General features: G+C 35.9%; 1 protein-coding gene across 2 annotated transcripts in view; it reads right to left on the bottom strand.

Moving 5' to 3' along the window:
* RAPH1 (Ras association (RalGDS/AF-6) and pleckstrin homology domains 1) overlaps positions 1–24,711 on the bottom strand; it is an 80,055-nt gene that overhangs the window by 48,288 nt on the left and 7,056 nt on the right. For both annotated transcript variants that reach the window (XM_044913699.1, XM_044913698.1), the window contains exons 4-8: positions 16,244–16,324; positions 11,141–11,215; positions 3,000–3,077; positions 2,390–2,549; positions 685–806 (exon numbers count right to left, since the gene is read on the bottom strand). In XM_044913699.1, the coding sequence (XP_044769634.1) occupies positions 685–806; positions 2,390–2,549; positions 3,000–3,077; positions 11,141–11,215; positions 16,244–16,324 (516 nt within the window). The remainder of the gene's footprint in view (positions 1–684; positions 807–2,389; positions 2,550–2,999; positions 3,078–11,140; positions 11,216–16,243; positions 16,325–24,711) is intronic.

Raw genomic sequence — 24,711 nt, forward strand, 5'->3', positions numbered from 1 at the left:
ATGTGTATTATTCACTAAAAATATCCAGTAAAGATGTGTCACGATTAAGCTGTCTGAAGGATATTTAATACTTTTAACACTGCTACTATTTTTCATTACTACTTTTTCTCTCACTTACTGATTTTTATAAAATATTTGTATATTACAAATTATTAACTCAAACATTATTCTGGAATAAACAAAGATGCCAAATAAATAAAGGTAAATATATTAAAAGTGGAACCATTTATAATCAAGGTTATTGAAATTAAAAAAAAAAATATTTAAGTGTCAACTGGATAAATGGAGAAAGTAGAGAACTTAAATATGTAAGTACTTTTCTTTGATGGATGAGAAGCTCACCAAGTAAACAGCTGTGTTGAACAGCTCTGGATTACAAAAAAGCAGAAACCTGGGAACTCCCTGGAGTTACTTCTGCTGCCCAAGGGCTCACTCCATCTGGCTCTGGGTGACTGGTAATCTCTTTGAAGCCTGACACTTGGGCCCCAGAGGACTTTCCACCTCAGTGGAAGTAGTAAATGGAAGCAGTTACTACTCCCATAGTAAATGCTCCCATGGGGTTTTGCAATCACAATGCTCCAACCAGGTGGTTGCCAGTTTTTTAGCTCTATTAACTTAAAAGTAATAGAATAATATAAGATGAACATTTAGAAATCATGATCTCTGTAAGATATTTGGCCTCACCTGTGGGTTTTTGAAAAGTGCATATTTTTCTATACGTTCCATAAATACAAGCTTGTTTTGGCTATCTCTTGTCCAATTAAGAAGATTTTCAACCAAGTTTTCATGGTCTTCAAAGATTCTCTCTGTCCCAAGATAAAATATCAGACTTTGTTAGTATTCATCAGAACTGCATCAAAGACATGAAACCTTGTGAAGTAATTCCAAGCAAAACCACAGAATTTTACTTGACATTATAGCTCTTGGCCCTTAGAAATGATCTAGTCTTCCCTCTATTTTCAAATAAGGAAACATGCCCACTGTGTTAACTGACTTCAGCAAAGTCACACAACTGCTATATGGAAGAATCAGGACTAAAATCTAGGTCTTCTGTTAGGTTTTCCTCAGCCTTCAGCCTTCTCCCATCCACCCTTGAAAAACCAAAAACCAAGGGTGCCTGGGTGGCTCAGCCAGTTAAGCATCTGCCTGAATATTCAGCTCAGGTCATGGTCTCAGCTCCTGGGATCGAGCCCCTCCCTCCAGCTCCCTGCTCAGTGGAGAGTCTGCTGCTTCTCCCTCTCCCCCAGCTCATGCTCTCTAAAATATTAAAAAAAAAAAAGACACTGTAGCCAATTACATAAAAGGTGGTAGAGAAATATCATATATATGGGTCTTTAACCTACAGCCATGGACATATTCCAAAAATTAGTATCCAAACATTTTCTGTATATCATGATTCCACATCTATGAACTCAAACCTTTCTAATTCTCTAAGAATAGTTATGAGTATTATTAGAATACATTTTATATATGTTAATAAACTAATAACTTATGTTTTAGTTTTGGGAGCTATGTTTGTGCATTCTGACACAAAAGGGTTATCAAATTTTTATTTCTCTGGAAACCACTGTGAAATATTTAAATAGGTACTAAGAGCAATGCAAATACTTTTTAAATTAAAATATAAAGTTGAAATTGATTACTGATTCAATAATACCTAATAAAATAACAATTGCCAGGTTGCTATAATCACACAATATTATAAAAAGAAAACTTTTTTAAGAGTCAATGATGGCATTAAAAATGAGGAATTTTTAAAATTAGAAAACACCACACTGGGACGCCTGGGTGGCTCAGTTGGTTAAGCCACTGCCTTCGGCTCAGGTCATGATCCTGGAGTCCTGGGATCGAGTCCCGCGTCGGGCTCCCTGCTCAGCAGGGAGTCTGCTTCTCCCTCTGACCCTCCCCCCTCTCATGCTCTCTCTCTCTCATTCTCTCTCTCAAATAAATAAAAAAAAAGAAAAGAAAAGAAAACACCACACTAAACTATAAATCATAGGAAATTAAGATTTAGTACATCTAGCTAAAAATAAAAAAGATAGGCTTTATGTTTTCCCTAAAAGTCAAATGCTGGTATAAGAAATTCAGAACAAATGTGAATAAATAGAATGGTCTTAGTAAATGTGTCTGTCTATGCAGTTATTTGAAGGGAAAAAGTATTTTGTTACTTTAAAAAAAAAACTGTTTTAGCCATAAGACGATCTGAAGTGAACTGGAAATGATCTTGTATCCAAAGAAATCTCAAAATGCTTGGAGGAAAAAAAAGACAATGTAAAAAGCTAAGGCTATCTACAGGAAAAAAAAGATGACTCAAGGTGCTTTAGTTAACATGAAAACTGTTAGGATTGCATAGAAATTAAAAAGTAAATAAAGCAATTAGATTACTAACCCATTTGTAATTCAGAGATGGTTTCTACCAGCGACCAGTCTAAACTATAACCGCAGTGGGATTTGTCCATTAGGTTATCCAGCACTTGTCTCACTGTCTGCCTCTCATCCACCATCATTGTTTTAGAACTATCGTCAGACATGTGGACTCTAATCACCAACTATAACAGGTAAAAAGGAAATTAAATACAAACCAAAAACTAGGCATTCTAGAAATTTCTTCCAATATCAAGTCATCTTCTGAGTAATGTTGTTCTTAGTTAAATATAAAACACAAAAAATGACTTTATTATGCAAGAAGGATATTCTAAAATTAGGTATCAAATAACCTACCTAAACAAATTGAAAGCATTTTTAAAATTATAATAACAGGTAAGATTATAATAAGACTGTTTTGTTTTACTTTTTTAGGAAAATTTAAAACAAAGTTACTTCTTTATTATAACATTTTATCTACAAAAAACATATACGAAAAATATATTAGGAAGAAATATCCCTCTACCTCTCTGTATCTTTAAGGTATGTTATATAAACAAGGCAATTCTTTATAAATCTGATAGAAAAAAACTGATAAAAAAAAATCCCAAACAAGGAAAAAGCCCAAATATCACCTTTTTCACTTGTGCCTCTTTAATTTTCTCCAGGGCAACTCTGATCTTTTCAGCTTTCAATTTTGCTGCCTGTTCTTCCTGTGAACACAAAGCAACTGCAGATAAACTAATGCTAAAATAATGAGAATTTTTGAAAACTCTTTTTATCTTAAGGATGTTGCCAGTATTGAATTTCAGTAAGAACATAACTTCACATACTTACATAGAGCACATTTAAAAAAATAACCCTGTTCACAAAGTGAGAACAGACATAGTACACAAAGGAACATTTTTAAGATGCAGACTTGAAGATCTCTTATATTAAGAGACCAGATTCCATCTTCTAGAGAAAAAGAAACCTGTGATATAGCAAATTAATGAGTTTGATTCTGTCAATCTGAAGCAGATGAATTTCAGACAGAAGAAACAGGAGTGTATATCCCGTTTGCCATACCTGCACAGTCCCTTGACTCTGAATTTATACCCGCCTCTGAAGTATGAGCAATCTTTTGCATACTAATGTTTTGTTCTGTTATACTGAAAATGTATCATCACCATAAAACAGCAAAAAACAGTATCAATTTATTTCTTTGCAACCACATAAAAATCCTTAAAAAAAAATATAGGTATGTTCTCATCAATATACCAATGCAAACAAAGGAGGATACATTATACTCTAGGTTTCATTCTGTTTTGAAAAGTACACAATATAATCAATGTCTCAGGTTAGTAAACTCAAATTTGTTTCTATTAATTCACTGATGAAACTTTTAAAATGCTAAATATAATTTTCCAAATATTTAATTTCTAGTGACTTCTTTATAAAATTTAGATTATAAGTAGTAATAAAATTATCAAGAACTATTAATTATAGTCATACCATTTATTTTTTCCTAAAATAACATAGAGTATTGTAATACCGGTACTTACTTGTACTTTCCAGCAATAGGCCATTGTACACTGTAGCCTTAATCTCCAGTTGAAAAAAACTCATGTAAGTAAATCTTCTCTTTTTATGAAGGATTACTTTCTAACTCTAAGCTTTTGATTACTCTGGAAAATATCTAAGGAAAATACACACTGCCATCTTATATATTCCTATATTTAATATAAGACTTAAAACAAGACCTAGTTATATCAGCCAATTTTATCTGCTCTCGATTATGATTACAAACCATCCATTTCATACTCTAGGCTATCTTCCCTCATTTCAAGCTTAGTAGTTACTACTCCGTAGAACAGAGAAAACAGTAGTTAGAGAAGACAGTGGGCTTGTTTGCCAGAAATCGGATCCTTTTCAATGAAAGGAGCCAGTGAATTAACATAATAACCAAGGTGTGGAAATACTATCTGTAAACCCAATTAGACAGAGAACAAAGAATTTTATTTTAACAATGGAGGGGGTAAGATAAGACTTGATTCTTAGACTATTATAGTCATTTGATTAAAAGATCAAATCATTGTATCCCTGCCTTTATGCAAATAAACAACATAATTATAAAATATGTTGCCTGTGTATTTTAATAAGTTATTATTATTTTTTTTAATGCAGGCTATACAATGAGAAAACTACACTACTGTCATTAAAACTCTCAGTTTCTGGAATAATGTGTCTTAGATAAACAAATCATTGTTAGTTAAATTACCAAACCCTGTGTTTCTGATGAGTATAGCACATACTCTAGAAAGGAATTTTGAATACTACCATTTCCCAGTGGTTTCATGAAACCAGCTGACAGGTTTTTTTTTTGGAAGAGAAAGAGGGAAGCAGGAGCTTTATGAATGTTTTCTCAATGGGATAATGATCTTCTGTTTCTCATGGCTCATTTGCCACATCTTTGTATTAGTATGAATGACTGTTAAAGAGAGGAAAAATTTACCAAGGCATATTTTCAAGTTTTACTTCATGTCTCTGAAAAACAAATTTAAATCTCAAAGTCTGATAAGGAAAGACTGATACATAAAATCAATGCTTTGTGTATGTGGAATATAAACATGGACTTCTAAAAGGCCAAGTTCTTTTATAACATAATTATTCTGCAGAAGTTAAAAAAAAACCTCAAGAAAATGAACAATCCAATAAAAAAAGGGTGTTCTAAAAGACATGAACAGACAACTCAGCAAAGAAGATACACAGATAGCAAATAAGCCCATGAAAAGATGCTCAATATCATATGTCTTTAGGGAACACCAAATTAAAACGAGATTATCACTATACAGCCTATTAAAATGGCCAAAATCCAAAACACTGAAAACATCAAATGCTGGTGAAGTAGAGGATCAACAAGAACTCACAGACATTGCTGGTGGGAACGCAAAATGGTAGAGCCACTCTGGAAGGTAGTTTGGCCATTTCTTATAAAACTAAACGTGCTCTTACAATATGATCCAGTAATGCTCCTTAGTACCTATCCAAATGAGGTGAAAACTAACCTCCATCCAAAAATCTGCACACAGGTGCTTCTAGCAGCATTATTTATTTATTTATTTATATTTTTATTAGCAGCTTTATAACTGCTAAAACTTAGAAGCAACCCAGATAGCCTTCAGTAGGTGAATGGGTAAACTGTGCTACATCCAGCCAATGGAATATTACTCAATGCTACAAAGAAATGATCAAGCCATGGAAAGACATTGAGGAAACTTAAAATGCATATTACTAAGTGAATGAAGCCAATCTGAAAAGGCTGCATACTATATGATCCCAACAATATGACATTCTGAAAAAGGCAAAACTATGGAGAAGGTAAGAAGATTAGTGGTTGCTAGGGGTTGGGGAGAAGGAGGGATGAATAGGTGGAACACAGCACTTTTGTAAGAGTGAAGCTATTCTGCATGATACTACAATGGTAGATACATGTCCTTAACACATTTGTTGAAATCCACAGGATGTACAACATGAAGAGGGAACTCTAATGTAAACTGTGGACTCGGGGTGATAATGATGTGTCAACAAAGTTCATCCGTTGTATCAAATGAACCACTCTGGTGGGGGATATTGATTATAGTGAGGCTATACATGTGTGGGGGCAGGTAGTATAAGGGAAATCTTTGTACCTTCCCCTCAAATTTACTGTGAATCTAAAACTGCTCTAAAAAAATAAAGTTTATTGTTAAAAAAGAATATACAAATTTAAATATTACATTCTGATATTGGTTATAAATATAAAAATAGTATTTTCATACTACCATTTTAGTGTAATATTATTTGCCAAATACAATAGAACACAACCAGCGCTATCTTTTGAAGGACTGATATAAAAGGCATTTAATTGTAAGATTAGTTTAAACTAAGTTTCTGTTCTACAGGCTAACAGGAAAAATATTGACACGGTGGAAGAAAGGATAAAAGAAACAAGAGATTCAGTGCAACCATTTAACATACGTTAAACAAATTAGATTTCCTAGCCATCAATAACAAACCATCTTTTTGTAAAGCACCTAGGTGGGGCTATTTTAACATCCAAATTTAGCTCTTCCATTTGCTCAAAATACTACTCTTTAATAACTACATAAATTGATCTGTTTTAAAACTGTATAAAATTCAAATTTAGGAGCTCTGTGCTTAATTTCAACCTAGGCAAATTTTGGTTTATTCTTCTCCAGTTTATTAACAAGGATGATCCTTGCTAGAAGCTTTTTGAAGAAACAACTGATCAAGATACCTCTTACTTTTAGAGTCTGAATATCATCACTGGAGCAAAACTGAAAATAAAAATACTTATATCAAATTGCAAGATTCATAGTATTTTATGCTTCCATAACCTCTTCCTCAGAAAGTTTGATTTTTACCTACATTACCATGGTATATTCATATCTTTACTTTTAACCATTACAACCTAGGGGGAGGAAGAAATTGTTTTAAGCTCATAAAGTATGCAATATAGGAAAGATCAATAAATCTTTGCTGATGTGACTAGACTATACAGGAAGAAGACATCTGATAGTTTACTTATAAAGGCAATGTAAATCTATGTTCAATGTCTGCAGCCTAATTTCAATACAATGAACAAAGCTTTATTCATCTCATGTTCTCCTCTTTTTGCTAATGCAGACAACCTCTGGTCTTAAGCCTTCTGCCCCCTTATCTTCTGACTATCCCTTTCTTCACGTTGTTTGTCCCACAGCCATCCTCAACATAAGTAAAAGATATCTTACACATATAACAACTTTGTCTTCTACCCTGTCTCTTAAAAGAGCAAAAGACAACCCATTTTCTACCTGAAAAACTCCTGTGCGGCTATCAATAACCATCAAATGCCAAGCCTCCTCAAATTTACATAAAGAACAAAAACTCAGTGAAGATTTTAGGATTAAATGAAAGGGAATGCTGTGGTTACGAAGTGTTAAAGCATTCTCTTGAGTGTAAAAATTAGAATACTGACAGGAAGAGTGACAGTTGCTAAGAGATGGCCAGTGAATTCCTTCAACTAAAAAATTATTAAGGCTTCGTAGGTTCAGAACAAATCCAGTTGAAATTAAGGGGCTCAAAAGGAATTAGCAGTTTCTTTAGGATCTAGTTTATTTCACACTTTACAGCAATAAAAAAAATTAGATAAATTTAAAAAGGTTCAAAGAAAACTTGGAGTGGGTAAGTTCACCGCCCATGAAATGCTCTACTCTATAAAATTACTTAGAGCCAGAATAGTAACAGTAACAACTACTTTACTTCCCTGACATTGATAGACTTTCACTGAGAAGAGAACTAACATCAACTGAACACCTAAAACCTGCCACACACTATGAGGCATGTTACACACGGTATCTCATTTAATTCTCAATAATGCAAGGCCAATATCACTATTATACATTGTACTGATTAAGGCTCAGAAAGACTAATCTTTCTAAGATCAAACAGGCAGTTACCCAATGACTAACTACTTGCTCTCTCCACTAGCAGTAAGTAAAAACTACTTGTCAAAAATGAAAGACTTATAGTAATGTAACAGCACTTTCATAACTTCTCTGAAGCAAAGAAAAATGGTGGTTAACATTATAACAGTTCTTGAAGGTCACTAAAGGACCATTCTGTGACAAATGTTTGTTGAGACTGTGCAGGCTTGGGTCTGACTGCAGGGGATAGAGTTCCTGCTTTCAAGGAGCTTACCTTTAAAATAAGAGACATGACAATAAAGAAATAGATGTGTGGTTAGTCAGGGATAAGTCCTACAGAAAAAAATAAAGCAGGGTAGAGGAGTGAAGAGTGACAAAAAATGCACTGTTAGATGAGATTAGGGAAGGCATTTAGAACAGTACCTAGAGATTTAACGGCATCAGATCAGCAATATGTCCTTTGCCCACTGCACCCATTTATGGTACTAATGCCATTCCTATAAAAACTGGTTGGCATTATTTTTGCAGATGTTCCCAGCTCAGAGCTGTATGTGGGATAGTTATTTCATTAACAGTGGTATAGCGACAACTGGATTTATGATGGGAAAAAAAACACGAAACAAAATATCCTTTTGCTGCTTTGGCCTAAGCACAGTGCTACTACCTTCATTCTACTGTGTACTAACGACCGGGTGTTACAATGTCTTAGTTTGGAAAAGTGTATATTGGAGGTGGGTAACTGGGGTACCATGCTTTTTGGGTAAGGGGCGCCAGACTGCCACATGGGGGCACGCAAGATGTGTAAACCCATTTTTGTTTCAAAACAGCCAAGTGCTCTGGTATTGATGGCCCTGACATTGAGAGGCTCCTGCAGCTTGGGTTATCTAGGAATTTCTGCTACCTCCCTGACTCCACGCCCCATTCCAGCCTAAATGTTAGGTTCTACACGAGTGAATCACATTCCTGCTCAAATTTCTTGTATGTAAGCAGGGTAGTATGTAGGAGGAAGCTGGAGCCAGATGTTGGCTACACACGCCAGCAATTCCAACACTTGGGTAATGGGAGAAGAGCGGATGCAAGCAGAGATGGCTCTGACGCTGCAGTTGGCACCCCTGTCTCTTGGGCACAGGGAGACGAGAAGTTATGGACTGCATTTATCCATAACTTGCACAGAATAACCTCCCTGTGGTAGGAACTTTGTATTGTTCCCTGCTACATCTCCAGGGTTGTGAACATAGTAGGTATTCAGGAAATACCTGTTGAATGGACGAAGTTATTCTCTTCAACAGTTTGCCACTACATTTAGGAAAAAATACAAACTCCTTAGCATGCCTTGAACAATCTGGTTCCTGCCTACTTCTCCAAACTCAAATCAAGACACTCACTCCTATCTTCATTCAACTACTGTGGCTCCAGCAACAGAGCCTTTTTTTAGCTTCTCAAACCTGCCAAACTCTTCCCCCTGGGCCCACCTACAGGGAACACTAACCCGCACCCTCAAGCTGGCTTTTCATCCTTCAATCTTTAGGTTAAATGGCGCCCCCTTAGAAGGGCCTTTTCTGATCTTATCTAAAGGAAATGTACCCCCAATACTCTCCCCAGTATTCTCTAATGCTTTACCTTTGCTTCCTCCACAGCACTTAACATGATTTAGAATTTGTTTATACTTGCCTATTAATATTTTTTATCTATCTTCCCAAGCAGACTGTGAGCTCCTGGGGGGCGGGGGGGGGGGTAATATGTCCATTTTAAACAAAGTTATAATCCCAGCTCCAGGATAGTACATGACTCAACAAATATTTGTTCAATAAATAAAAAATGGAAAGGGTAAAATATTACATTTGAGAACAGTGTACAAAATGGACTGGAGAAAGGAGAGGCAAGAATGAAGAGACCAGTGTAGTAGCTGATAAGAGATTAGGAGCCTATTTTAGGGTGGTGGCAATGGGAACAATATGGATGGGTGAACTTAATCCTGCAAATTCTCCACTAGAGCTTTAAGATAATAACTGAGAAGAAAGAAGGCAGCATGGAGGGTAGAAGGCTCACACCTTGGTAACCGGGAAAGTCGTAGCATTCTGAATAGAAACAGCAATGTCAAAAGAAGGATATAAATTGTGAGGCAGCAGGGTGAGTGTAGCTAGAGATCTGTGGGACTGGAGGTGCTGGTAAAATGCTGGTAATCTTCCAAGAAATACCTGACAGCGACCTGGAAATATGTTACTCTTAGGTAGAGAGATCTGATCTAGAAGAGAGATCCTATTTGAAGTTATGAGTGTAGATTGCAGGGAAAGAGTGAACAGAGGAGGAGCTGAGGAAAAGGAAAGAACTTTGCTATGGTTATAAAGTATAATATGGCTATTATCCACTTAGACTTCTACATTTCCCTAATCTTAAATTGTTTCTACCCCATTCCTAGATCTACTTTAAAGAGAAACTCAAGCAAGAGAAAGGGTTTTACTGATGACTCTTGGGTCTTCTCTTTGAGCTGCTTCTCAGGGAGATTTTAATTATAGCCTTATTAGCCCCTTTCACAAATTTAAAACGTTAAGTAATAAAAAAAAAAAACCCTCATACACAATAACTTACAGACATTACCCATAACCACCATCATATTCCAAAGAAACGATCTATAACCAAGTCTGATATTCTTGAATTTAACATTATTTAAATAAGATAATGAAATAAAAACATGACTATAAAGGAGGTCAAAATCTATTCACCTTCCCTATTCTGTTATTCCTTAGTTAATAATGACAATGGCTAAAGGATTTTAAATTGATCTAAAATATTAGCCCAATGAAAATCCAGTTAGACTGATTCAAACCATTCTGAGGGCAGGGAACTGAGAAATTAAAATTGCAGCCTTCTCTTCCAATTTGATTAAGCTAATGTAAAGTAAGATTCTGTTTATATAAATGTTTTAATTAAACAAGGTGTTTATAATATAAACAAGAATTAGAAAATAAAATCTTTTAAAGAAACACCATGGATAGATAACCTCTAGTAATAAAAGTTAAAATTAAAGCAAAGTTTTTAGACTTTAAAATGAAGTAAAATGTTAAACTTAGAAAAAGTGCAACGTACTCAGGAAGATGGTCAGGTATTTATAATATTTTCAATATTTTCTGATATTGAGGGTAGAATATTAAGTCATTAAGATCAGTAAATAATTACCTTCAGTAAGAAAAAAAAATAACTATAACAACAAAGATGCTGAAATAAGAAAGCACAATCTGAGAAATCTGAGAACACAATCAAAACCAGAAATTATATTCTACCTGAAAGACAACAAATATTTACATGCAGGTGGAAAGAAGAAGTATCACCTTGGTCAGCAAATGAGAAGGTTTTCCTGCAATGTTTCTCAGAAGAAGGGAGGTTTCCCTGTCCAGATAGGAGTGCTTGTGCAGAAAAAGAGAGAGAAAAACAAAAAAGGCAACAGAAGTCAGTGGAGGTTTTATGTGTTTAAAATATAAAGTAGACAAAGAATGATTCTCTATCATTAATCTCACATCTTTTTCCTACAGTGAAATGTGTTCATAAGAAAACTTTACAAAAAACAAAACAAACAAAAAAAAGAAAGAAAAGGATGGGGAGACAGACACCCTCTATGCCAATAGGCATGCCCTAGCTGACTCGTGCCAGTCCCTCACTCTGCAAAAATGGATCATGCACTGCATAGATCACAGAGCCAGACTGTCTTCTAGGGCAATGTTTGTTGAGTACTGTGCGCACAGCACAGATAAACAGGTGTCGAAGACCAATGACTAAACATATTCCTTCCTCTTATCAAAGCCTATAAAGACCTATATAGCTTTAAGTAGTATATTCTTGTGAAAACAGAATAAGACTTTTAAAAACATTTTTAAAGACTCTGCAAGTATTTCTGATCAATTCAATGATAGCTACACCAAGAGAAAAAATGTCCATAAATATTTTGCCTAATGGGTATCACCTGTTTTCAGTAAAATCTTATTAATTCACTCATTATATCAGAATACTAGTAAGATTATATGGCACAGTAAAGGACTTACATAGCAAACAAATGACATGAACAAAATATTATAGTTCCTTTAAATTGATTAAACTGATTCAAGCAATTAATATATTTTCATAAAAATGATTTGTGAATAACAAAGGCCCTAACTATCCTCTTCCCCCTTAATAACTTTTTAGTAACGTGTTCAAGGTAAGTTTATGCAATTGTATTTAAACTCACAAGAGTATAAATTAGAGCTGTTTCCATATAAATGTAATTTAGACTTGCCTGTCCGTAAATAATTCTGAATTAGCATCTATTTTTTAATGCTGTGTAATTACTAACCACCATTTAAAACAATACATTGGTGGGGTGCAGGGTGGCGCATTCGGTTGAGCATCCCACTCTTGGTTTTGGTTGGGATCCTGATCTCAGGGTCTTGGGACTGAGCCTCCACATGGGCTCTGTGCTCAGTGTGGAGTCTGCTTGGCACTCTCTTTCCCTCTCCCTCTGCCCCTCCCCCCCCCACCTAAAATAAATAAATAAATCTTAAAAAAATAAAATACATTGGTGCAGCTGAGTGGAGTTATAGAAAATATTCTATGACGTTATATTTTATATATCTAACTATATATCAAGTTATTCTTAAGAAAAAAGTTCTTTGGAAAGAAATATTAGAGCAGTACCCACTCTTAGAAAGTTCACTGTCACAGATAATAAAACACACTACTTCAAGATTAGAAACACTGTTAAAGAATATTAATCTTTGCTCATATCTACAGTATGTTGAGTTTACTATATAGTATTTCATTGCCTATGTATTTTTTTCTTTTTTTAAATACAAGATGAACCTTATAAGCATACCTGCCCTTTTTACCCACTCCTGCAAGAAAAAAAAAAACACACAAAAAAAAACCCAAAACAAAGAAAAAAAACTAAGGTTAAAAAAAATTGGACAGATTCATCAAGATCCGCACTAACAGGGTCAAACAATAACAAGAACAGAGACAATTATCTCTAGGTCCTCATTTACCTAAATGGTATAATCCTCCTGAAGGTAAAGATTAGTTGGCTTATCCAAAAGACAAGAGGCAAGAGAAATTTCTAAAACTTCAATTTAATTTGAGGTTAACAATCAGCTAAGACCAGGGAGAAAACTGGGAAGGACAATTAAAAAGAGCAACTTTAACTTTTATTGCTCTTATTCCCATTCATTTTTTGCTATTCACATGTAATGGGAACAAGTGTATTCTTACACAAATATGTAAAATACATAGAAAATAATTTATAAAAACCCTACTCTTGTTTCCTTTATCTTACTCAAAGATTAGTTTCTCAGGAAAAGATCCCCCAAATAAGTAAAATACCTAAATTCTAAAAAAAAAAATATGCTTCAGGCCATGAAAACAAACCTTTTTTAGTAAATGTAATTCTAGACATTAAATTCAAGTTTAAACTTAAAAATCTTATAAGATTTACTCAATTAGTCCTCAAACTCAGATCACCTCAAGATTTCAAATCACTAAAAAAAAAAATCCGTGATCTGATCAGCAAGAAACAATGATATCTAACTGTATTTGTTTAAAGACTCAGAAGTAGAAATTATCCATTTAAAAATATTAAAAGGTTTAAACAGCCTAAAATAAAAGAGATAATTATATTATTATAGCTAGTGTACCAAAAATAATCCACATCTAAAACAATGAGACGACATACAATAGCTGAACATGACGATAAATTATTTTGTGTGGGACAGTCAGGTAGCTATTCACGGCTTACTCACTAGCAGGGAGGGAAGCCAGGCCTGCATGTTTCCTCTACCTAAGCTATAGGTATTTGTAGCAGAAAAAATGAAAACCTAGAAACCACAAGCAGCAAACTCCTTCCTTCAATAAATGCCTTACTTTATTTATCTTCCCCCTAATGGTGCCAGTCATACATTGCTCTAGAATTCCTCAGAAAGGGGGCCAGGGTGTTGGGAGAATCTGTTACTGGAGAAAGATGCAAGAGGGATGAGAAGAGTGGTATGCAGCTGGAGCACCGAGAAAAGCAAAGGACACAGTGGTTTGGGCATGTCCTTAAATCAACCTTCTGTCTTGGAACATGTTGCTGATAACAAAAATGCACATCACTTCATTTAAATAGGGCCTTCTTACATTTTCTTTCATTCACCACTAACAACACTAAGTCAGTGGCTTATTTTTAATCCATTTCACTGGTTTGTTAGCTTATTTTCTTTCTCTCTTCCACTTTATTTACCCTGTAAAACAAATTGAGGGAAGCCTGCAATTTCTTTTGTCCAGAATTTACCAAGAGTTATTATGTTGGAAAATAATTTCACCAAGAGAAACCCAGCTTGAAGAGCTGCCAATACCAAAACTGGCAGCATCAATGTGCATTCTGTCACATGCAAGTAAATGACAGAAGACATCTGAAATTCTTTTTCACAGAATAACGAATACTACTAAGTTAATAAAAAGACCTAAAATGCAAGAATTTCTGAGCTTTATTAATAAAGACGGTTTAAAAATATTCCACATTACTATGTCTTATTTAAAATAGTTACAGCACAATGAGAAATCTAAACTGTAAAAATAAATATCAAAATCATCTTATCATGGCCTCATCCAAAGTTGTAAGATAGGGAATGGTTTTGTCACAATTATACGTAAAACTTGGGCGCCTGGGGGGCACTCTGCTTCTCCCTATGCCCCACCCCCCCCACTCATGCTCTTTCTCTCTCAATAAATAAAATCTTAAAAAAATTATACATAAGATTCATTTGTAAAAATTTTATACTTCCCCATTTTCTTTTGTTTGAGTCTATAAACTGTCTCAGCACATTATCCCTATTTTGTTTAAGGCTTTTTTCTATTACCATATACAGGTATGTTTTGTCTGCTATTATTTGTCACAATATGTTTTAGTTCTAGGCCCACCTATATTTCTGCTTTCTCTACCCTGTAAAAAATGCCTTCTGATCTTTTCACTTGTCTTAAACCCAAATTATAAGTGGGTGTATGATTATGTCATCATGTCTTTTACTACAGTGGTGGCCAAACATTTAAAAACTGAAATACATTATATTATAAATTACTTTTTGGTTATTCTCCTCCATCATGGGTATTAGAGCATTAAATTCATTTTAAAAAGTAGATACGTTGGTAGGTTAGATTATTTATGAATTTCATTTGGGACAAAGATAGTGATTTAAATTGTTATAAAATGGGGGTACCAGGACTGAAAGGATTAGGAAGTGAAATAAGCGATGACAATGCAAGTGTTAGAGCAAGCATGGCTGATACTGAAGAGTGTAAGGGAGGGGTTGAAGGTGAGGTAAGAAAAGTGTTTTTCGGGCACCTGGGTGGCTCAGTTGGTTAAGCGACTGCCTTCGGCTCAGGTCATGATCCTGAAGTCCCGGGATCGAGTCCCGCATCGGGCTCCCTGCTTGGCGGGGAGTCTGCTTCTCCCTCTGACCCTCCTCCCTCTCATACTCTCTGTCTCTCATTCTCTCTGTCTCAAATAAATAAATAAAATCTTTAAAAAAAAAAAAAAAGTGTTTTTCACTATCCCAGATATAACCCATTAGTAAACTGTGAAATCAATTCACTTGGTTACTGGGTTATTACCAGGCAAAGGAAGGAATTTGATTCAGCTGGGTGGGGGTCAGGAATTTGGGGTTTTTTTATGCTTCATAGATGATTCTGAAGCAGCACCATCCAACTGAATACACAAATATAAAATTTTTTAGTAACCATATTAAAAAGAAAAAGGCAAAATAAACATTAGTATCTTTTATTTACCTGAAAATATCCAAATAGTATAATTTCACAAAGTAATCAATAAAAAAATATTAAAGAGATATATACATTTTTAAAATACTAAGTCTTTGAAATTCATGCTGTATTTTATCTTTATAGCACCTCTCAATTTGGATTAACCACATTCCAAGTGCTTAACAGCCACAGGGGCTAGTGGCTACCATGAGGAACAGCACAGCTCTGAAGCACCCAGATTTGTCAACACTGACCAGAGGATACATTTTTGAAGAAAGAAATTAGGTTTTCAGTGAAGCATCAGTGTAGAAGAGTCATTCTACTTGATAACGCCATTCTGAAGAACAGCTAAATTTGTTAATAGCTTAAGAAATTTACAAAAGCCCTTAGCTTCAGAATAGAAAAGAAAGCATGCGGTTTTAGGCTCCGATACACAATTTCTCTATTATCAGATATGCTACCACCTATATAATCTTACCGTAAGTATTAATATTCAATGGTACTGTATCATACAGTTGCTCATTTGTTTTCTGCTCGTTTATTTTTAAAATTGGTTTAATTTTTATTAAAAAAACCTGAGGTTTATGACCAGGTTTCATTATCAGGAGTTCTAAAGAATGCATTCTTCTTCACTGCTATTTAAGTAGTCCCATGGACATGTTTACAGAACTTACAGGTGTCAGCTCAGCCTGCTCTTCTGTGAAGTCAATATGATGCTTGGCCTGCTTGCTGGAACATCTCAGAGAAATAGCATGCTGTGAAAATGCAGGAAGGAAGAAAATGATAGGTAAGGTGGAAAAGGGCCAGTCTCATTATCATGCAAGAAGAGACAAAGATCACTGAAATGAATTGTTGAAACAAAACAGTAATGAAAAGTTGCATGCATCTTTCATTATATTATGCAAAAATAAAAAAGAACTAGATGATCCTAACCCCTTGATAATGTATATATAAAAAGAACAATAAAGCAAATGTTGCAAAATGCTAAAAATCAGTGAATCTGAGTAATGAGTTTCATGAGTTCTTTGTACTATTCTTTCCATTTTTTGAAAGTTTCATATTATTTTAAAACAAGTTTTTTAAAAAAAATCTATTCTCTGTAGACTCAACCTCACACAAACTCCCATATTTCCAAATGCTTATTGGTTAATTTTTAAAAAAAAAAAAAAAATCTAAATCTGAAGTGTTCAAAAAAAAGAGATGACTACCTATTAACCATGTTATTAAACATATGATGGAACATTAATTATTAAAACTCAACACATCGTCACCAAAAATGAATGTAGGCAAAGTGACAAAAACAGTAGAAATAGTACATGTGCAAAGATTAAATGCTGTTACATTATTGAAGATGGAAAGGAATTATGGGATGATATAAACAGTTTATTTAATATTAGGTTCCATTTCCACAAAATATTTGAATACTTTTCTACAAAAAAAAAAAATCTCCCCCAAATCTAATTTTTACCTCAAAATGAATCTGGGGATCAATTCTACACATCAATTTTGCTCTAAACATGTTCAGTTCCAAAGACTTTTGTTTGTTATCAAGCTATCAAATTCTCCAACAATCCCTCAAAAACTCCAAAGTCTCTGCAGAGTTAGTTATGGATCACCATTTTCTTGAATTGAATCTGTAACATGTTAGAATCAAGTGCCATTTACAAGCCAGAATCTTGTGCTGGTGTAAGGGGGTGGGGGATGGCAGGTGTATAGAAAAGCACTGATCTCACACTGAAGCTCAACTGTAATCAAGAAATGGCCTTATACCAAAGAACAAAATAAAACACTTCCTCTTGATAGCTAACACCTTAGATTACAACTGGAAAAAAGAAGTGGAGGTCTGTGAACACACATTAGTGTTTCAATAAAACAGATTTACATTCATCCTTTACTGACATGTGTGCATTTTTCACAAATACTAAAAATGAGCACAGCACTGATGGTAAAGAACGCAGACCTTAGGGCTGGAGGGACTGGGTTTGAGCCTCAGCTCAGCCATTTACTGGCAATGTGACTCTAGGCTTACTATTTAACCTGTTTTCTTGTGTGTAAAATAGAGTGATATCAGCATTTTCTCCAAAGTTGCCATAAGAATTAAGTGAATAACACTACTATTATTACAAAAGTGGGAAACCACCAGCCCTCATCTGAATTTCATTTAAGCCTCAATTCATTTAAATTAGAGCTAGTTTAGAGTTGTTAAATTTTAATACATGTAGGAATATACTAAAACACCACAAGATGGGGATGTTACTGCATAAATCTCTTTGCCCTTTTTCTTCCGCCCTTGTAGTTCTGTCTCTAGGTCTGGATCTAAGAGCACTGGCCAGTCTAGCCTTGTCTTGATTCTCCTTCAATTCTGTGATGAAGCAGCATGGTATTTCAGTATGAGCTCTAAAACCAGACTGCCAGGGTTCAAATCCTGGGGAACTTAGTCACTCTCTGCCTAAGTTCCTTCCATTGTGAAAATGGAGGTAATGGAATCTATTCCACAAGACACTGTGCAGATTCAGCATGTCGTTAAGCACAATGCCCAACACAGAATAAGTGCTCAATATAGTAGGGGATATTATTTTTCTATTTTTCCCCCTCTTTTTTCCCTTCTCTCCTTTTACTAGCCATTATATAGCCAGTAAATGTCTGAATTCTTTTTAAAATTACTTCTTTTAGGTACCTGGGTGGCTCAGTTGGCTAAGCGTCTGCCTTTGGCTCAGGTCATGATCCTGGGAGTCCAGGGATCCAGCCCTGCATCGTCATCGGGCTCCCTGCTCAGCATGCTTCTCCCTCTGCCCCTCACCCCGCTCATGTTCTCTCTCTCTCACACTCTCTCTCTCTCAAATAAATAAAATCTTAAAAAAAATTTTTTTTAGGGACGCCTGGGTGGCTCCGTCGTTAAGCATCTGCCTTCGGCTCAGGTCATGATCCCAGGGTCCTGGGATCGAGCCCCGCGGCGGGCTCCCTGCTCAGCGGGAAGCCTGCTTCTCCCTCTCCCACTCCCTCTGCTTGTGTTCCCTCTCTTGCTGTCTCTCTCTCTGTCAAATAAATAAATAAAATATTTAAATTTTTAAAAAATTATTTATTGTATTTTATAGTCCTTATTCATTTTAAAAACAGATGAATCCATTTTTATTCTTGTTCAAAAAAAAGGTCCTTTACCAGCCCTCCACCACACAAAATAAAAACAACAGACCTAAAATCAAGTAACGAAGATCTTTTATTTCTTCAGAGAAGAAAAATTACACAGATTAATAGGAAATACACAAAACAAGAATCATAGCATATATGCCAATGTCGATTGAGGTAGCGTGTTTGAAAAGGATGAGTGAGAACTAGACTTTCACCCTGGTTTTCACTCAATCTTCACCTCTTCTTTCATCTGATACCCATTCTTTTTGCTATTTATTAACCTCACTAGGCCAGGGAAATCTGGAATTAAACACCATATGGGTACATGTGAATTTCAGTGAAATGTAGCAACACAGCCATTAGAATTTTAAAAGAAATGTACTGTGATCATTGAGAAGTCAATTAATAATCCCAATCTTTTTAGATATGTAGGCCTCTTAAAGTTTGAGAAAGCCCTGTGCTCTTCTCCAGTTAATACTTCAGACCAAAAAGTTGTTTGCTAAGAATAATTTAGGACTTAAATGCCAGTGGGGGTCCCCACTCCAGTGCTACAATAAACACAATTGCTTATTTACTTTTCACTACCTCAAAATTTCTGCACACATTAATTCTTGAAATAGTTCTGAAAAGTGAAGGAACTGGAAGAATTTATTGCATTGAACCTATAATATGCTGTTGGCATATCACAAGTTATAATGGTATATCCATGAAAGATTTCATTTAGGAAAAAACTATAAATATGAGGAAAACAATTAGAACATTCAAAAGTTTTAGTAGCTCAGATACTAAGGAATTTTTTCCTATCATAATATTTATAGTAAAATCATCAAGGATTAGAAAGATTCAACAAAGCCTTTTGAATCTGCCATAAACTACAATAGTTTTTTTTTTTTTTTAAGATTTTTTTATTTATTTGACAGAGCGAGAGAGAGCATAAGCAGGGGGAGTGGGACAGGGAGAGGGAGAAGCAGGCTCCCTGAGCAGGGAGCCTGATGCGGCGTTCAATCCCAGGACCCTGGGATCATGACCTGAGCCGAAGGCAGATGCTTAATGACTGAGCCACCCAGGCGCCCCTACAATAATAGCTTTTAAAAGGATTTTCATTTTAAAAGTACATTTGCATGTATAAATTTCCAAATTCAGAGGAATCATTAAAGTTTAAATCTCACCAGAAAATATAAACGAATGTGCTAACATTAACCTTTTATCAGTGAACCCTATTTTATATAAAATTTATAACATGCAATTACCATTTATATTTGCAAACTTCTACGTAATTGAAAACTATTGCTTTATCAGTTAACATGAATAAAAGTACAATAACAATGCCAGGAAATCAGCTGCAACATTCATCTCACATTGGTTAAGATACAAAGAGACCTTATTAGAATTTATTTCAACCACACTGAATTCTAATTTAAAAACTTAGTAGATGAACATCACTGATGGACTTCAAAAGAATACTAAAATTATTCTATAATCCATTTTTATGCTTATCCACAGAAGATATTTTATACTAAAACATTCTTTAACATTTAGGAAATAATCATTTTTTAACAATCAGCTTCACTTTATTTTTAAGATACTGATAAAAACTGGGAGGCAAATGTAGTTTCGTAATTCAAATACAGGCTTCTCAGTTACTTGACCTACTTAATTTCTTCTTTGGAATAAATGCCCCTACCAAAGGGATAGTGGGAGGCTTAAATGAGGCAATATATGTGAAGTGCCTGAAAACAGTATTTCAAGAAAAGTCAGGAAAGAGAAAGGCAGAGAAAAAAGATTTACTCTTCCTGATGTGAAATTGTACTGTGCCTATCCCTGTTCGCTTTCAGAGAGCAATAAGACAAAAAGATAAGCCACAGTGTTATTTAATTTTTAGATGGGCAGTTTAACTACCCATGTCCCCAAGATGGAACAGTACCAATCTCAAACTAATTTTTTTTTTTTTAAGATTTTATTTATTTATTTGACAGAGAGACACAGCGAGAGAGGGAACACAAGCAGGGGGAGTGGGAGAGGGAGAAGCAGGCTCCCCGCGGAGCAGGGAGCCCGATGCGGGGCTCGATCCCAGGACCCCAGGATCATGACCTGAGCTGAAGGCAGACGCTTAACGACTGAGCCAGCCAGGCGTCCCTCAAACTAATTTTTCTAACTAGGCTCAGATGTCTGGCAAAGAACTAGGAGGCAGTATGACTGGCAAAGTTAAGAGAAGGAGGAAAGAGGGCGCCTGGGTGGCTCAGTTGGTTAAGCGACTGCCTTCGGCTCAGGTCATGATCCTGGAGTCCCAGGATCGAGTCCCGCATCGGGCTTCCTGCTCAGCAGGGGGTCTGCTTCTCCCTCTGGCCCTCCCCCCTCTCATGCTCTCTCTCTCTCATTCTCTCTCTCAAATAAATAAATAAAATCTTTAAAAAAAAAAAAAAAGAGAAGGAGGAAAGAAAGGAAAACAGAAGCAGAGATAATGGGAAAGCAAATCCCGTAAGGACCTGCAGGCCATTGCAGGGATTTTGGTTTTATAGTAAGATATAAAGTCTTTGGGTTTGAAAAGAGGAGGGGCAAGATCTAACTTTTAATAGGACCACTCTGGCTTCGGTATGGATGGTAGACCCTTAAGGAGAAGGTAAATATAGGATGGCCAGGTGGGAGACTATTGCAAAAATTTACATCAAGATGATGTTGGCTTGGTGTCCGTGAAGGTGGTGATGAGTGATCAAATTCTGGATATACTCTGAAGGTAAAGGCAACAGAATATGCTGCTGGACTGGAATGGGAATGGAAAGAAAAAGAGAAGTAGACAAAGACTCCAAGGATTTTGTTTGATGCACTGAAGGATGGAAGAGCCATCAACTGAGATGGAGAAGACTTTGGAGGAGTTTGGGAGAAAAGACCAGGGCTTCGGTTTTAGACCAGTTAAATTTGAGCTACCTATTAGATATCCAAATAGAGATACTGATCAGAGATAGGATGTGTCAGCCCGGAGTTCAGGGGAGAGGCACACTGGCAAAAGATACCTGTATTTCTTTGAATCTAAGATGACTTAATGCTGCTACTTTCTTGATCTTTTTCAGGAACTGTCAAAAGAAAACTTCGCACAGAACTGCCACCTCGCTGACAGTGACAGATGCCACCTGTTTCTAAAACATACTCTCTCAACTTAGGCACAACTTTGGGTCAGATAATTCTTTGTTGTGGTGGCTAACCTGTGCATTGGAGGGTTTTACCAGTACCCTTGGCCTCTACCCACTAGATGTCAGTAGCACCCTTTAATCAGTGACAACCACAAATGTCTCCAGACACTGCTAAATGTCCTTTGGGGGGGCGAAATAGCTCCCAGTTGAGAACCATTGTTTTAGAGGAATTAAAATGTGGGGAAAAGGTGTGTCTTAGATAAATGAAATAGGGTATTAAAATGCGGGAGTTGTCAGTGCTTAAGCTCACAAGAGTGGATACAGATAGAAATGGAGTCAGGACTGTACCTTGGGGCACTCCAATGTCAAGAGACTGCAGACAGGAAAAGGAGATTATGTTAGATATGGCTGAGTGGTAACCATCTTAGTAGGCCCAAGGAAAGCTGAATGTTAAAGCCAGCACTGGAGAAAAGCAGAGGGGCACCCCAATGTACATCATGTAACCTCAAAAGTCTCAGAAGCAATAGAAGTGATGGTGGGAATGAAAGCAGAAGGACTGACTGGTTGAAAGCATACTTAAGCAGTTGATTAACAGATTCCTTCCTTTACTCACAGACCAACAGTGGTCTCAGGTTCAGACTGACAGTCACTCACAGGACCCAAAAGACCACAGCTTGGCACCAAGTTCACTTAATTCTACAGAAAGACAAAGTGTGCTAGCATGAGACATGTTATCTTTAAAATGGATCTATACAGGCCACCAGGAGCCTTTTCTGGACCCACCATTCTAAGGGACAGAAATCATGTAGGTAAGTACAGAAATCACCCTGGCTTAGGGAAACTTCATATTCCACAGGAACCAGCAGTCCATTTTAACAGCCAATGAGTGCAGGTTCCAGGAACCCTCAAGGGATGTATTTATGTTCACTTACAAAACTGATAAACTTCACACCAGGAAACAAAGGTCCGTGTCTATTCATAGGCTTCTAAGTTCACTCACAGTCTTCCTGGTCCATATGCACTCACTAATCAGGGGTCAGTTCATAGTAAACAATATTATCTGGAAACATTCTATATTTATTAGTCAAGTTTCTACTAAAAAAAAAAAATGCCAGGAGAAGGAAAACACCCACAATCATTTCCCATGAAGAAAAGGGGTTCAGACTTGCTAATAATCCTTTCTGTTTTAAAGCAGTGATTCTCAGAGTGGGACTTTCGCCTTACAGGGAACATACAGCAATGTCTAGAGACATTTCTGGTTGTCACAACTGAGGGAGGTATGTGTACTACTGGCATCTCGTGGGTAGGATAGGTGCCAGTGATGCTGCTAAGTTTCCTACAATACACAAGATAGCTCCCACAACAAAGAATTATCTAGCCCAAAATGTTAGTAGTCAATGTTGAGAAATCCTGACCTAAAAGGATTAGATGGAAGTTCACATACTGAACACTGAGGACCACCTTACATTGCAAGCCTTCTTTCCCAAATGGGCTGCTAAAGCACTCAAAGCCGACATACGCCATGTAGGAGAATGAAAGAACCATCTTCTCTGGAGAAGCTCACACACCTGAGAGAAAAGACTTAAGAATGATACTAGAGCAAAGACTATGAAAGAGCAAAGAATTTTAAGATGGTATTAATAAACACTGATTTTGTTTGAACAAGAGAATCAACTGGGGGAAAGTCTGGAGTTGAAACAGTGATAAACATACAAAAAAACCTATTTTTAAATCTCAAGACAACTACTAATTCCAGGTAAGCAAAACGTAATGGCCCAGAAAGAAAATGTAATAAAAGCATATAGTTTAGCACCAAACTGCATGTACATAGTCATGATAATATAAAAACTGAACAGTAACCAACCAAAATATACTGGGAGGATAGGGGAGCATGAGAGGAGAAGGGAGAGGAGTTGTCTAAAGAGGAGCTGTCTATATCCTAATCTTCCAGAGTGAGAAGTCAGTAGATAACACATACAACGGAAAAATATAAAGAAATAGCAATATAAATATAGATTTAATGACACAGAGGTAAATACCCTGAGAATCAGCTAAAAGAGTAGAAAGTTTTGGCCTCTGAGAGGATATGGCATGTGTGTGCACATGTGTAGCAAAATTTTCTGTAACAAGTCTCACAGAACTATTTGACTCTCTAAACTCCACATATGCAAAAGTAATTAAAATATTTTTTAGAGATTGTATTTGAGTGTAGGGACAATTTGATACATGGGTTTGGGATCTAGTAAGCCTCAACTGGTTTTCTTGATTTGAAGCAGACCAAATCCATAAAAAAGTATGCCAAACCAAGTTTCAGGTTTGGTTAAACCACTTTTCTACTCATCCAGGCAAGGCACAAGAACAGGACGGAGAGAGAAGACTTTAACTCCTTTCCTGCTTTATTCCTAGTTTACTCACCAAACTTTATATTGAAGTCTTACACTAAACATTATATTATTGAACACTGGTATCTTTGCCCATGAATACCACTAGGTCACATCCAAAGAATTTGCTGGGAGAGGACTTTTCACTTTTTACTTTGTTTTTATTGTGTGAGTATATTTTTACAGATGAGACACACATAAAGATCCTTAATGATTAGTTTAACCTGACCTCACGCATCCTGACCCAACTCAGAATAATCTGATTAGAAAGAAGGAATATCAACATATAAAACACAGAATAACAAAGAAAGTGCATCCTTAATAAAATATTGCTCATATCCCAACAGGTAAATCTAAAAGACATAAATGATACATACTATAGAGCTGGTGCTAAATATAATCCCTAGGTATAAGACAGAAGTAAATTTTTGAGTTCTCTACAGAATATATACCACATGAGCTTCATTTTATTTTATTTTTTTATTTTTTTATTCTTATGTTATG

Source organism: Neomonachus schauinslandi, chromosome 3, assembly GCF_002201575.2.
Source record: "Neomonachus schauinslandi chromosome 3, ASM220157v2, whole genome shotgun sequence".
In the NCBI taxonomy this organism is placed as follows: Eukaryota; Metazoa; Chordata; class Mammalia; order Carnivora; family Phocidae; genus Neomonachus; species Neomonachus schauinslandi.